The sequence below is a fragment of the Numida meleagris genome, chromosome 3 (assembly GCF_002078875.1).
Source record: "Numida meleagris isolate 19003 breed g44 Domestic line chromosome 3, NumMel1.0, whole genome shotgun sequence".
NCBI classification, from domain to species: domain Eukaryota; kingdom Metazoa; phylum Chordata; class Aves; order Galliformes; family Numididae; genus Numida; species Numida meleagris.
The window spans coordinates 39,746,916-39,762,500 of NC_034411.1; the positions used below are offsets into that span (position 1 = coordinate 39,746,916).

The 15,585-nt window shown below is 37.1% G+C and overlaps 1 protein-coding gene across 1 annotated transcript in view; it reads right to left on the reverse strand.

Annotated features, from left to right (window-relative positions):
• DISC1 (disrupted in schizophrenia 1) overlaps nt 1-15,585 on the reverse strand; it is a 191,150-nt gene that overhangs the window by 93,180 nt on the left and 82,385 nt on the right. Inside the window, exon 9 of the mRNA XM_021390509.1 lies at nt 4,978-5,166. Within this exon, the coding sequence (XP_021246184.1) occupies nt 4,978-5,166 (189 nt within the window). The remainder of the gene's footprint in view (nt 1-4,977; nt 5,167-15,585) is intronic.

Here is a 15,585-nt window from a genome sequence, read left to right on the forward strand (position 1 = left end):
ATGTAGTGTCAGACAGCATACAAGGAGGCTGGCAAGAGCTTTAAGACTTACACAAGAAATATCTTAGACAATAAAACTCTCAGTGAGAGTTCAGCAGTAAAAACAAAAATATCATCTACCAAAAAATGGTTAAAAATAAAGTGGGGGGTATTGAAAAGCGATTATGATGTGCATGAGAGCCTTTATTTTATATTTCCTCTATAAATTAATTCAGTATAGAAATTCTACGTAAGACGACTTGGTGAGCATAACCTAGCAATTAGGTTGCGAAATACAGTTTTGCACAATACATACATTATTTACCAGGAGATGCTTTCCCTGAAAAATTGGCTAAGTGCAGCCAGAAAAGGAATTCAGCAAATAAGCCCTTCAGTACTGGTAAGAAGGAAATTGAGACAAAGAGGGTAGGTTTCATTTCCAGTCCTGAGTTACAAACGCCAATCAGCACAAGCCAGGATACTTATGTGCAATCCAGCAGTTTGCCAGACAGGGAAGTAATTATGTTTCACTTGACTGCAACAGGGTTATGGCTGTTTGGGGCTGTAAAGCAATTATCTTCCTTGCCATAACAGAATCTTTGGACTTTAAAAGGCAGATCCGGTTAACAACAAATATCAAGAGCTTCAGTGATTTTATCAGAATCATCATGTCTTAAGCTACAGGAATTTCTACAGTCTGAAAAATACTAAGTTCACACAAAGCATCATTTAATTTCAAATCTTCTTCTTTCAAGTGATTAATTCAACTCACTACTGTGTCAGTCATAAACTTGGTTTTACCACAACTTCAGGTAAAATGTCATGACTCCTGTTGGTCTGGCTTTCATAACTGTAAAATGGCAAAAACAGTTGATCCCATTTATAGAAGTGTTCTGATGCCCTCAGAAGAGAGTTACTACAGAAAGGGCAAATCAGTACTATTCATTCTAAAATACTAATCAATATGTTAGTTGTTAATGTTTCTATTGTCTAATGGGAAATACATTTTTGAGCATCTCTAAAAATACGAAAGGATTTTTGTCAAATCTCCTTTATAGGGAGCACTGACAGCTCTCAGCACAGAAAGCCATTGCACTACATCTGCAATATCTTTTATACTTGGGCAGCTGGCAAAAAGTGAGAAAATTCATTAGCATGCTAATGATGTGTCCTATTTAAAATTCCAGCTCTGATTATTGTGTGATTAAGTCTCTTCCCTTGACGTCTGCTTCCTTATATCTGCATTATTGTGAGAAATCAACAATTATTAATGAAGTAAAAAAAAACAGGTGACTAATTTATACACAGTAGAAAGACAAACATACACACATTTCAGCATTTACTTTGTTGTTGTTGTCTAATTCTTCCCAAAGTGGTTTTACCTTCAGTAAAATACATTTCAAAAAAGTTTTAAGAAGTTGACAGGCATGAAAGATAACAGCTCAAGTGCCAAATGACACAGGAATAGCTATGTGTAGGAATACCTGTGCAGAAGGTTTTAAGACATCATAAAACAAAAGAGGGGAGTAAATAGAATATTATTGCCTGGAAACAAGAGAAAAGTAAGACTGAAGTGACAACAGATCGAGTCACCTTAACTTCATTTTCAAGAGAAAAACAAAGAGTCTCTTTTCTACAGTAAAAGATGTTAAAAACCAGTAATGTATTTACACTATGCAGAAGCCTTCAAATAGCAGAAGACTAAGAGATGGTCTTTGGTAACATGGATCTAGGTGGCCCTGTTTGAGCAGTGGGGTTGGACCAGATGGCCTCCAGAGTCCTTTCCAACCTCAACCATGCTGCTATCCTGAGACTACAACTACTTTCCATGTGTTACTTTCAGTAACCTACTTTCAGCTTATAGCCAGGCAGCTATCTCATAAGGAGCTGAGCTGCGTCAAAGCATAGCACAACTCTGCACAAGAAGGGATCACAGATACATCTCAACGTGTATCAAGAATCATTCAGTCATGATAGTCCTGCTTGTTTTTGCTACTTACATGAGCATGGTTAATTTTGCCTCAATGGGACTACAAATTCTGAGCAGAGAGCTAGTAAAAAAGGTAGGGGACAGTAATGCCCTCATACAGTACTCTTGGATGGAGTAAGGATTCCTCTGCTTGGTTCAGAGCTATAGAAGTCCAGTTAACCAAGAATCACAGAACGGCTTAGGTTGGAGCGGACCTTAAAGATCATCTGGTTCCAACACTTCTGCCATGGGCAGGGTTGCCATCCACTAGATCAGGCTGCCCAGGACCCCATCCAGCCTGGCCTTGAATGCCTCCAGGGATGGGGCATCCACAGCTTCTCTGGGCAGCCTGTTCATGTCTTTCACCACCTTCTGAGTAAAGAATTTCTGCCTAACACCTAACCTAAATCTCCTCTCTTTCAGTTTCAATCTATTCCCCCTTGTCCTATCATTTCTAGACTATGTAAGATGTCCATTCCCTTCCTGCTTGTAAGCTCCCTTCAAGTACTGGAAGACTGCAATAAGGTCTTCCCTGACTCTCCTTTTCTCCAAGCTAAACAAGTCCAGCTCCCTCAACCTTTCTTCACAGCAGAAGTTCTCCAGCCCTCACTCAAGTTGCACCTTTCACAGCACAGAGAAATCCAACTCAATTTTCTCCATTTCTTTTAAATACTAATGAAAATGCCGCAGATCACAGCAAAATTGAGTGTAACTCATGTAGAAAAGCAACGTGTTGTAATTCTGTACTCAGCATTTGCCAGCTCTCTTTTCACCCTAATGTATCTCGTATAAGGGTATGGGCTTCCTCATCTATGATGGAGCCACCATAGACAGTATTGTGTGGCATCCAATCAAACCAGAGAGGGCAACAGCTATAGCAACAGCCTCCTCAATCTTAGTGTACTATCTCTTCTTTTAATTATGCCATGGCAATAAAATCCTATTCCAAATTTTCATGCTTTATTCTCCAAACATAGAAGTACCATAAAAAGTAACAACTGGTTCATAAAAGTGGATGTCATTTTTAAGACACAATCTGTTCACAATTTTCTTGAGCGTATCAGAATGCTGTTATTCAGTTAAACATGGTGGTACCAATTTCATACTAGCTATTTCAAACCTAAAAGTGTTTCCATACCATATAGAAGAGAACAGTTTAGAATACATGTAAGGAGGGCAGGGACAAGAAAATGAGAAGATCTTAGATTTCAATTTATGTATCTCTGACAATTATGTGCTTGGTAGAGTTTATTTTATGTAGGAATAAATTTCTCTTTATGCCTACAAAATTATAATAAATTAAAAAACTATCCAAGCAGTAAACATGAAGTGCTTTGCAATTTATTTTCACAAATTTTAGGACAGCAGAGGTCATATCTAGAAGAAACCTCATTACAGTTACACAAATGCAAAGGGAAAAAAAAAACAGAGCCTCTGAACTGCTAACAATTCTGTTACTTCAGCAATACTCTTGCAGAGGTTTTGTTAGAAATGCTGCTGAAGAAAAATACAAATGAGTATGTATTCTAGGAGGTTTAATTGTCCTAGAAACAAAGGAGAAACAAAATGGACAGACTGGAATATCAGAACCCTCCTCACTTCAACTGACTTGCAAATTCAGGTGACGAGGAAACATCAGATGATGTGTTTTTTGTGGGTTTGGATCATATGGCCTAGGTAATTACGCACTACTTTCTGGAATCAAAAGATCAAAAAACTGTTTATTTTCAGAGATTTAGTTTCTAAGAAAACAAGTTCTAATCTAGGGGGTTGGTTGGGCGTGTGTATTCTTCCATACTTTTTACAAGTACAGTCCTGGATGTATTCAGTTGCTTATGAATGCTTTGTTTCTAAGAGAGATCTGCCTGTCCACTTCCCTGAGAAGAGACTATGTGTGCTTCAAAAATGGGGACACTTCCTTTTCTCAACCAACCCACTGCTCATAAAATTCTGAAAAAGGAAAAACATTTCAAATCTCGAAAGCTTCATAACAGCTCTCATATTTAACTTATCTGTTTACAGGTAACTATAGTAACTATATTTGCAATTAATTGTTATTCAGCCTTTTCATTTAATCAAGCAACAAGTCCATTTTATTTGCCTAACTTCAGGAGGTGGTATAGTAGAAAATAGGATAAACCAAGACTAATACTGGCTTTGCTATTTTGTTAATTTGTCAGCAGCTTTCCCAGTAATTTCTCTTTCCTGAGGGGGAATGGACTCAAGCTGTGCCAGGGGAGATTCAGGCTGGACATTAGGAAGTACTACTTTTCTGAAAGAGTGGTTAGGCACTGGAATGGGCTGCCAAGGAGGTGGTGGAGTCATCGACCCTGGAGGTGTTCAAGGAACGTTTAGATGTCGTGCAGAGAGACAGGGTTTAGTTGGGTTATATTGGTGGTAGGCGGATGGTTGGACTGGGTGATCTTGTAGATCTTTTCCAACCTTGTTGACTCCATGATTCTAACTGCAGAGAATTTCCCCGGTCCATCACGACAGTGCCACCTCAGCACACTGCCCTTGTGTGCATTTGTATGTAAGCTGCATTTGGCAAGTTGTTTAAACCCACTTCAAGCAAAAATTTAAGATGATAACTCATTACTTCAGAACCATGCACCCATCACACCTCATTCATTCAAAGCTATCAAACAAATATTTACTAAATAGGTTGCTGTTGTCACAATCAACACCACCTACTTTGAGCAGATAAAAGACTGCAAATGTTTTTCTGCATGTGAATTCATGCACACTATCATCATCACTATAACACTGATGGATTTAGAAAACAATGTATTGAGAATTGAGCTAAGATAGATCTCAAAAATCAGTATATTACTAGAATATCACCTCTCCCCCTGAACACACACTTTTCTCCAGAGGAAACAGCAGAAAGCTTATCTAGCATATTGCTTATTTCAGGTTTTCTGAAGAAAGCTCGGCCAGAACTTAATGTTTTGTAAATGCATGATGGTTTTGTCAAAACCAGTTGCTCTGTGACAGAGCAAAAGCTGAAAAAGCCTGTGAACTACTTACCAAAGACAATCTCTCCTTGTTCAAGTTCTTGCTTCAGTCTGTTGTAGTCATCTTTAATTCTCTCTAGTTTCCAGATGTTTTGGGCACTCAAAACCAGTAGCTCACTGAGAAGTCCTTCCAGTCCCTCCTTCTCAGATGTTAATGATCTTATTTCTTCTGTCAGATCCTTAGCAGTACTGAAATTACTCCCTGTACATTTTTGGGGGGGGTAGCGGGGAGAGGGAGGAAAGAGACAGTAAAGGAGACACTTGCAACATCAGTAAGTTAGACAGCAAACAAGGGAAATTAAGGAATTATAATTTCCAACAGCAACGAGGACCAAATTGGGAGAAAAAGAGGGAAAAAAAGCAAACCAATCTTTTCTCCAAGTATCCATTATGTTAACATATTACAGAAGTCATAACTGCAGCATACCTAAACTCATACCCAGTTAATATTTTTGGATAATACCTATTCCTTAGGTCTACACTTAAGAAAATTCGTATTGAAATTTATTCATTACTATGCTGTCACCTGTCAGACCATTTTAATGTTTTGGAGAACAACTCAACTTGTAATGCTAGATTCTAAAATATTCCTCTTTGAACAAAGAAGCACAATGCAGTTGTTTACCAGCACCAGAAAATGACATCACATTTGTTAGGTAACAGGCACCCACATAAAGGACTTCAGAAGAAAATTCAGAGAATACATATATAAAGTCACGACTCTCTGCTTCTGATTGCCCCTGAAGTGTGAAGTCTTGGAGATGGCAGAACACCTCGAGTAAGGCCTATTCACTTTGCTCTGGAAATTCCAAAAAATATTCAGGCCCTTGGGACAGGGATCCAGAATCAAAGTTCAATTCCCAGCTGGTTTTGAGTACACACTAACATTTGCCCCTTAACATTTGCTTGCTGGCCAGTTCTCTCAGGACATGGTAGGAAGAACAAGATGCAAGCGCTTATACTCATCAGAAGACCACAAATTATGGCTAAATGCTGAGAGTGTCTCCATTTCTCCAGAGCAGAAGAGTAAACGGAAACACTTCCATCAATTAACTACAACCATCCTCCTTGAAGAAAGATGCTGCTGAAAACTCGAGTGGTCATATGAAGACAGATGTACCACTTTAAAAAATTTTGGATAAGACTGTATCGAATCATCCAGGTTTAAATATTAAACACTGCTAAATATGGTAGCTTTTTTTGTTGTTTTTTATTTAGTCATAAAGGTATGGTAGTTTCAGCATTGCTGAAATTCCTTGCTTTAAGTTATTATCATTTCTTCTTCAAAACACCCCTAATTTCTGCTCCGCAGACAGTTTGCTAGTTCTATCTTACAATGAATTATGCAATTAAATAATAATAAATATTTTGTCTATTCACAAGTAGTAGGATCTTATGGTTTACCAGTGGATTTATGAAGAAACAACAGGACAAGCTGTACAAATCTTAATATGTCACATTTCCAAATGGACAGAGCACAGCAGAAGATAAGCATGACCGCTGCAAAAAAATTGGCAGAAAAAATATGGCAGATATTCAGATGTCTCTAAGGCAACAGGACAAATAATTAAACAGTGTGCCTTTATTTCACCTGAACTCATCCCAAGCATCAGTGCACAAGAGCCTTAATAAAACATGAAGGCAAGAAATTCTTCATTAGTATCTGGAGCTTGCTCGTACGTTTCAGAAGACAGCAAGGAAAAAGGTATGATATTTTATATGAAAGTTTTATACATATTGAATGGATCTTAATTCCCAGAGGGAAAGTTTATATCAAAACTGAGGCTATGAGAAAATGGCAACAGATATATGCCCAGAAGCCAAAACTGCCTGTTACAGCTCCTCATGACAGCAGAGATGTCAAAGTCTGCAGTGAAAATTCAGAAAAGCATATTCAAACTCATGCAACACAAGTATCATCAGTGAGCTTCTGACCTCAATCACAGAAACCAAAATAACTGTTTTCTAAATGCCATAAGAAGGCTGATTTAAAAATTAATGCACAATTCCTAGCTGCCAGCATTAAAAGACATGCCCTCCTGGGGTTCTTTAAGAAACAAAGTCACTTTGGTTGCTGAAGGAATATTGTTCAGACATGTTAAAATACTTTATTCTGCTTATATGTACAAAAATGTTAAAACTCCTCTTTTGATAAAATAATTATATTTCGCCTAAGCGAACGAAAAACCTGCTGCTTTATCAACCACTCGAAGCTGTGTTTTATATAGCCATAGCACTGGGATAACTAGCTGTCTGATATCAGATGAACAAAGTTAGTCATAACTTCTAGAATCATAGAATCATTAAGTTTGGAAAAGACCACTAAGATCATCTAGTCCAACCACAAAGCCATCCCCACCATGCTCACTAACTGCATCTCTCAGTGCCACATCCACACATTTCTTGAACACCTCCAGGGACAGCAGCATCACCAGCTCTCTGTGCAGCCTGCTCCAATGTAATGCATGGATTTTCTTTCCAGGAACTATGTGAAGTTGGGATTATAATAAAATCTGAAATTATTCACCTGAGCTTGGCAAAAACCATAATTCTACGAGTTTAGCACTGAAGCATCATACTTTTATTTTTCAATTAATTTGAAGAATACAGTGCTCTGAGCAGATTGAACAGCATGTTTACAGTCATATCAAGCTAAGTACATACACTTAACAGTAAGGTTTAGCTTCTCAAAGTTGTCTCTGAAGATAGCAACAAAACCCAAATTTCCTCCTCAATCTGGCCCTCTGGAGCCCTCTCACGCACCTTTCATCTCCCTCTCCCTACAGAGGCTAAGATCAGGTAAGCTCAGTAAGATTGATGTGAGTACAAAAAATACTGGCCAAATTAAGCAAAACATTGGAAAAATAAAAAATAAAAATATATACCCAGTCACGAAGTAGCCATATAATTCTATTCATTGTGAAATTAAATAGCATATAATAATTAACTTAGATTCTTTTCCTCTCTTCTGAAAATTCTACTTAGTATGGCCACACACGACAACTAAATGGTATATTTTCTCTATATATGATTACACACTACTTAAACTCACGTCTACTGTAACCACTCACTGTCAGATTTTACTGATCATTGCCCGCATAGTACCCTCAAACTACTATTTCATTATTTTGATAACATTTGCCAGCAACAAATAGACTAAAATATCCTTTGAAGTCTTCAAACATAAGACAAAGTTAATGTTCTACAGTCCTTTTTGCTCTAAGTTTTTCTCATATTTTCATATTTATTATTTATACTTGAAGCAGAGAGGTATGTCCCGCTCCTATCAAAACTATATCCATTACAATGAATTACAAGCAAAGGAAAAATTTTTGCATAACACTGAAGCATACATATCAGACATTGGTCTGAATGTAGGAAAGAACAAACTGGTCTGTATTTATCAATACCTACAAGCTATTTATTTGTAGACTAATGGTACCTTTAATGACACAATGAAGTGAAAATTCATGTTTTAGCTTAGGGCATTCACCACCATGATATTTATCAAAGGCACTGGAATTCAAACCTGCAAATCCTCCACCCCATGAGAATACAAACCAATTCCAACACCAGAACAGAACCTGAAGAAAAGAAATATCATTTACCTTCTCACAAAGAAAAGAGAAAACAGTAAAAACGTGAGAGGAATATAAGATTTTGGAGGTAGTGCCAGTGTGTTTGCGCAATTATTTTTTTCAAGTAATAACACATGCTAACACGTTCAGGGAGCAGAATGCTACTGAAATGATTGATGTGATCCTGAAAGGTAAAATTAGATAATCCATTTAGAAGTAGGCAACAGACCCCAAAACATACATTTAGAAGAGGAATTCTCTGCCTTAGAAAGCCTACTGTACCTAATCAGTCACCAAAGAGCAGCAACTCCAAAATCCATCCTTAAAACAAATAAATTACTAAATTAAATCAGTAATAACTCAAAGACTCGAATGAAAATTACCAATGAGAAAAGGCACAAAAACCTTGAAGAGAAAAGTCAGAGATTTGGAAGCTGGTAATTCAGCAACACTGAGACGTAACATGTTCTAAAGAGCAATAGAGACCAGTGGCTGCCAGGTTCCTCAGACGCTCTGCTGCCTGCACTGGGGGAGATGAACATAGGATCAGTTCATTTCCCCTCTCTCCTGCCCCTGCCTCCCATCCACACCACTGCCACTGTCAAAGGAGAAGGGGGACACACTTAAGGGTAGCGGAACAGCCCAGACACAATCTTCATTACCTAGAGGGTTTCATGAAATCATCATGTTCCTTTTACCAACCTAGCTAAGAAGGAAAGCCAGAAAAGGACCAGGGAGAAAAACATTCACGTCGCTTAAGTTTAGGTACTGAAAGTCCATGCTCTGAAATTCAGAGGATTATCACCTTGTTCTCCTGGACAATTTGTAGGAGGGACAACGCCAACCCATTCCACAGACCACACAGGAGTTTTTCTTGCATCCTCTCCAGACCTCTTCCCATGGGGTGAGAGCATTGTCCACTCACTGCTCTGCCCATCCAGAAAAGGAACTGCCAGAATGATTATTCCACTCTCCCCTCCAGGGAGGGAGCAAGTTAGGTAACAGAAAAGAAAGAGAGTAAGTCTCTACATGGCTGAATGACTGCTGGAACAGAAGCAATGATTTTCTGCTGTCTGGTCACATATCACTTTGGAGCTTCAGCTACAACAACTTATCTTTGAAGTTCACTGAAAGTCAGTAACATCTGGCAGTCTCATCTGGAAGTAAGATAAAAAGACAAATAGCATAGCTTTCTTAGGTCTATATGACTGTTAAGGACTTGGCTTCAGAGCTCACTAACATTATTTTTTAAGTAGGTTAACAGGCTTGTCAAAAAGTACATAACTTGTAGCAAGACACTTGATGGGGCATAAACCAGTCATTGTGAGAACACATGCCAGTACACAGCACTGTATGCTGGAGCAAGATGTGATACAGGCATAAAGAATCAAGCTCAGTATGCCTCTGAGGCATCAATCTAGACCGCTGCTGAAAGATGCTAAATGCAGAGAACCAATTTTGTCATCTGAAAAGACCCAGGTCTTTGTAAGATTCCAATTCACACACAAAAAAATAAGCCTTTATGAGAAGGCACAAAGAGGCCTTGGTATTCTTGCCTCTAACACTAGTCACGTTTTCCATCTGTTACCAAACAGCACTTCTCAAAATTTAAATATACAAACAGGAGCACTATTGCCTTACAGCCGAAAACATTAAAAACGGCACGCAGCATGGCAAGGAATATATCAACATCTTGTTGAGAACTTTATGACCATACCTAATCTGCATGAAATGACAGAAAACGGTATAGTCATGAAAACAAGACACCCACATTTTCAACCTTGCATCGTATGTTTTGGTAATGGCAATTGGGCTGGTAGATGTCAGTACAGGCTGAAGGACACACCCCTCTCTAGCACACAGTTGCTCTTTGAGCCAAGCAGAACTTGCCCTAAATGAGCATCTGAGTAGGAAAAGAAGCAACAGTGACAGCATTATATTTTGCGTTTAGTATTCATGTCACATTATTTATAAGCTACACTTCTACACTTTTCGTTGTACTACTGGAAATCATCTCCTACAACAATATTTCCAAGTGTTTGGAGGTATTTGCAGGCATTTAATAGCCTGCAGAGATTGAGGTAATTATAAAACAATGACACAAAATCTCCTGCTGATATACATCAAGGTGTATGTATTTTTCAAACTACTTAAGAAGTCACTCATTCTAACTTCTGTGATTGGACCTAATTTGTATTTGCAGACATAAGGAAAGTTAATGATGTGCATCTCATAGATAACTACATAACACACTCCATTTTTCATTCACATCTCCTTAACTACCCACTAGATACTTTCTGGCTATCTGATCCATCTGATCCTATGCTGTTACACGTTCTCAAGAGAGGAAAAAAATCACGAAGTTGTTGTGTGTATACATGTTTGTATACATGTTTATATACAAGTATATGAGCAAATTGCAATATATATCAAACAATCTACTTTATTCATGTATAGGAAACAGACCAAATTATGACAAAAAATGTATTTTACATTACAACTCTCCTTTTATTCCCAAATCATTTTCTCACTAAGGAAACAATGAGAAATGCACCCTTTCTCACATATTATTTCATTTCTTGCAAAATAGCCTGCAGTAGAAAACAAATTTTAATAATATTCCTACAGTTATATTCACAGTTGCTTACATATTAACTTTTTGAATTTTCTTAATGGTTTAGGCTTATTTGATCCCCCAGATTTTGTGCTAAATACATCCACCATGCTAACAGAAAGAACACAATATTGTGTACTGCCATATTCTGATGACAACTGATGACAGACACTTTATAAACATGTTAAGAGCTCCTGTAAGAAGCAATTGTTATAATAATCACACACAGGTTTCCAAGCACTGACATTAAGGTGTTTTTCCTCATTTGTTTGTTAAAAATGAAGCTTAACAACAACAAATAAGCCAACAATTAGATGGTAACCCAGAAGATTTCACCAATAACTATTTATAAATGCGTATGTTATTCATGCAATGAAGAGTACTCGTTACTTATAATTACATAAAGCTACTATCTTCAAAACAGGGAATAATATAATAAAAATTCTACTAATTATGTTTGGAGAAAAATTCTGGACTAGCAACTCAGGAGTATTAACTCCAAGTTATTTATCACAATAGGCAAATGCCAATCAGAAGTGAAAGAGCTGCTTATGTAGGTGACCTGAATTTTAACTGTTGATAGAAATAACTCTTGAACATTCAAGAATGGGTTTTGTTGTTGTTGTTTTTTTTCCCATATGAAATCTCATCATAATGTCTTTAGTCTACCGTATTTATACTACATCCTTCAAAGATCTGAATACTCCTAATTCCTTTCCGTTTCTCCTCTAAATTTGGTTTTAGACTTCTTCCAAGAAAGAAATAACAGGCAGGAAGAACTTGTACATACGTGGCATCATCTCTAATGTCTATAATGTCTTTACAGAATCTTTAATTACACTGTCTTAAAATTGAAGGTATTGGACTGACAGGAATGATAGAATTGCTATGCTTGCATTGCATTTATGCTCATACTTTCCTCTCAGAACAAGACCAGCTATATTTGCATATGTTCTGGTGTAAATACACCAATACTGTAAATCACTGCAACATTAAGTGCTGTACACATAGAACATCAGTATTTTCCAAAGCTATCCAGGTTGTTATTAAAGGCTGAGGTATATATCATGCTTTCCAATCACATCATCACACATACAAAAGCTCTGAAAAGAAAATAAGTATTAATACATCAATTAAGTTCACCTAGCTTAACTATGGGTATATGCAAATCCAGATACGTGCAATTGCATTCAGTTACTTTTTTGCTTTGACACTGCTCCAAAAGCCTTTAAAACTAACTGGTTCCTGAGGAAAAATGCTATGTTAAATGAAAAAAATGCAACATCTGTTTAAAGGAAAACAGTTGTTCTCAGATTCTGTTAGTATTGTTGTTTGAGGAAATTATTTGACTGAATGATCTAACTGCTAAAGTAACAAAGCAAAAATAACATTTATCCTTGCCTAATGCTTCCAAGACTAAATGAAAAGTATGTCCAGTAAAATTTAATGTTACTGTATATTTACATATGCACAATTAATAATTCCTAAAGTATTTCATACTTTCCCAAGGCTGCCCATTTAGTACAAAGAAGAGGAGGCTCAAGGGAGACTCTGTTGCTCTCTACAATGACCTGCAAGAGGGTTGTAGCAAGGTGGAGGCCAGCCTCTTCTCCCAGTTAACAGCAATAGGAGGAGAGGGAATGGCCACAAGTTGCATCAGGGGAGATTCAGGTTGGATGTTAGGAAAAATTATTTTCAGAAAAAGTGGTGAGCCATTGGAACAGCCTGCCCAGGGAGGTGGTGGAGTCACTGTCCCAGGAGATGTTCAAGGGTAGATGTAGTACTTAGGGACATGGTTTAGTGGGCAATATTGGTGGCAGGTGGACAGTTGGACTGGATGATCTTAGAGGTCTTTTCCAACCTTAATGATTCTATGATTTAAACAGCTGCATATTTCCCAACTGAAGATTCTCTCACCTTCTGACAACTTAATACCACCAGTTCAGGGGATATTTACATGCAATATCTTGCTTAAATCACAGTCAATATTTCTTAACCATGCCTTATTTAAGAGATGCCATTCATTTATGCCTGACACATGAATACACAAGACCTAAATACTTCAGCTTTCTCTATATTATTCATTGCTCACTGTTTTTGCCTTCTAAGCAAAAAAAGCTATTTTATCTCTTTCTTCCTCTTTTCTCTTCTGAATTGACCACATCTTTTCTTCCTGACTTTTTTCTGCTAGTTGCATTCTGCATCCTGGCCTTTCTGGTTTTTAGAAGTTTGTGCTTTAAGACTTTTTTTTTTTCCTTCAGAATCTCTTTGCAGCTCTTGGATCTTCAGAACACCTTCTTTTGTCATTGCACTAAATATCGCATACTATTCTGCCTTTAACACAAATGAGTGCCATTACGTCAGATATAATTAGCCATTTCTTACTATAAGTGAAAGAAATTACAGCATCCACTCTTACAAAATTACCTTTCACCCTTGATTTTCAACCAGCTACCTCCAGCTACAGAAATCAGATCTAAATTATCTGTTTCTCTGTATGCTTTTTTCTACCTCCCTGCCCCCACAAAAGAAGTTATCTTCATCACAACTCACTACCATGCTTAATCATCTTTGATGCTTTTTTCCCATCTTACCACTAGTTACCTGTTAGAAACAAGCACCCGTTATTATTAAGTCCATGCTTTTAATGCTACAATAAGTTGACCCAAAGAGCCCCAGTCACCTTCTATTTCTGATACAATAGTTACAAGAAATTGTTCAAGTATTCTCACACAGGGACATTAAACTGCATTGTTTCACATCTTTGCCTAAGCTTCCGAAGACACATTTTGCATTTTTTGGTGTGCAATGCAATACCTTTTCCTCTGCCTGCCTATCACATTATGCTATAATTTGTAACTAACTGAAGTTACACATCTCGTCGTCTTCCACCAAATCTCTGCAATACCAATTCACATTTGGTGGTATGCCAGAAGTTTATTTTTTTCTTTTAAATTCTCTTCATTCTCTTCATGCACACAAATCTATAGCATGTAACAACCTGCTTCATCACTTTCCTGCTTTACACTTCTAAACATTTCTAAAAAGCAGCTCACTTAAAGGCTTAAAGTCACCATCATCCTACAAAGCCATAATCGAAATCCCATAATTTTTCAAGAGAAAAATCCAAGAACTGTGGTACAATGTACAGCATGTCTATACAATTATGCCTCCAATTTAACCTAGAAATGGAAGCTAGCCAGATTAGATTTGGAGACAACAATAATTAAGTCTCGATAACCACACATTAAGTCTAAGTCCTCATACTGATGTCAGTACGTACTATTTAAGATGAGGATTATCTGAAACTGTTTTTGATCATAAGTGTACCTCTTATTTTACAGTCCCATATGGTTCAGACAAATTATTATTTGCATATGAGTCCAGACAATTTCTTCATCAGCAAGCCCAGGATTGAGAACCAATTTCCAGATGTTCTTGAGAAGGTCTCCAACTGCAACCTCACTCTAAGTAGACCATCCAAAGACAAAAAAAACTCCCTTCTCTCAGTATAATTGCTGCTTTTAATCACCTGCTACACCAGCATACAGTTGGGCTTAACATGTTTTGGATTTACTTTTATATATACTCTAGTCAAAAAAGATTTATACTGTATGAAAATATCTTAACGTGATGGTGCTAAGGGCTTTTCAGTTGCAAGAGATCCCAACCAGCTCCTAGTTACATCACTCATATTGTAAAATAGCATTTGTTTACACTCAGATGGACTTTATATGTTTTAATTTGCAGCACCAAATTGAGAACATGGTAATAGTGGGTGTTGTTTCTAATAAATAACTTCTCACAGGATGGGAAGGGGATATCAAAGGTTGTTCAATACTTTCATGAAAGATATTGGATATGAACTTACATAGAAAAAAATCACGCACATCCTATTGAGATACTGAGATTCTCAGAAAGATAATAAAAGAATTCTACCTTAATGACAATTTAAGATTGTAATGTTTAATCATTAAAATTCCCCTGAATAAAGAGTTTTTCAGAGTAAGAAAAAAGAAATATTGCTTCTTATCAGCAGCAAGAATACCAATATTTCTTAAAAAGCATGCAAAGACAATCATAGTCACAGTAGTAAGAAAGCATTTTGTAGAAACATCAGCATCAAATTGTCTCTTGAATTCATCTCTGAAACAATCAACCTCTCTTAAAAGCTAACAAGTATAAAATATTGTTACAAATGTTTTGGAAATAGTCCTCAAGTATTCATTTACTCTCTCAAAGCATCAAATTGAAGTACATCTTTTCTGGTCAACTGCTTCTTGCTGGCAAGATGAAGCAGTTGCAGATTCAGTTTTTTGGGCTACTGTGCTCTCAAGAAAGTTACAAAATGTCTGAGAAAAGCTTTGACCCCACTTCTGAAAGCAAGAAAATTACCTACATTCAAACAGTCTAAGGGCAGAGAAGCGAG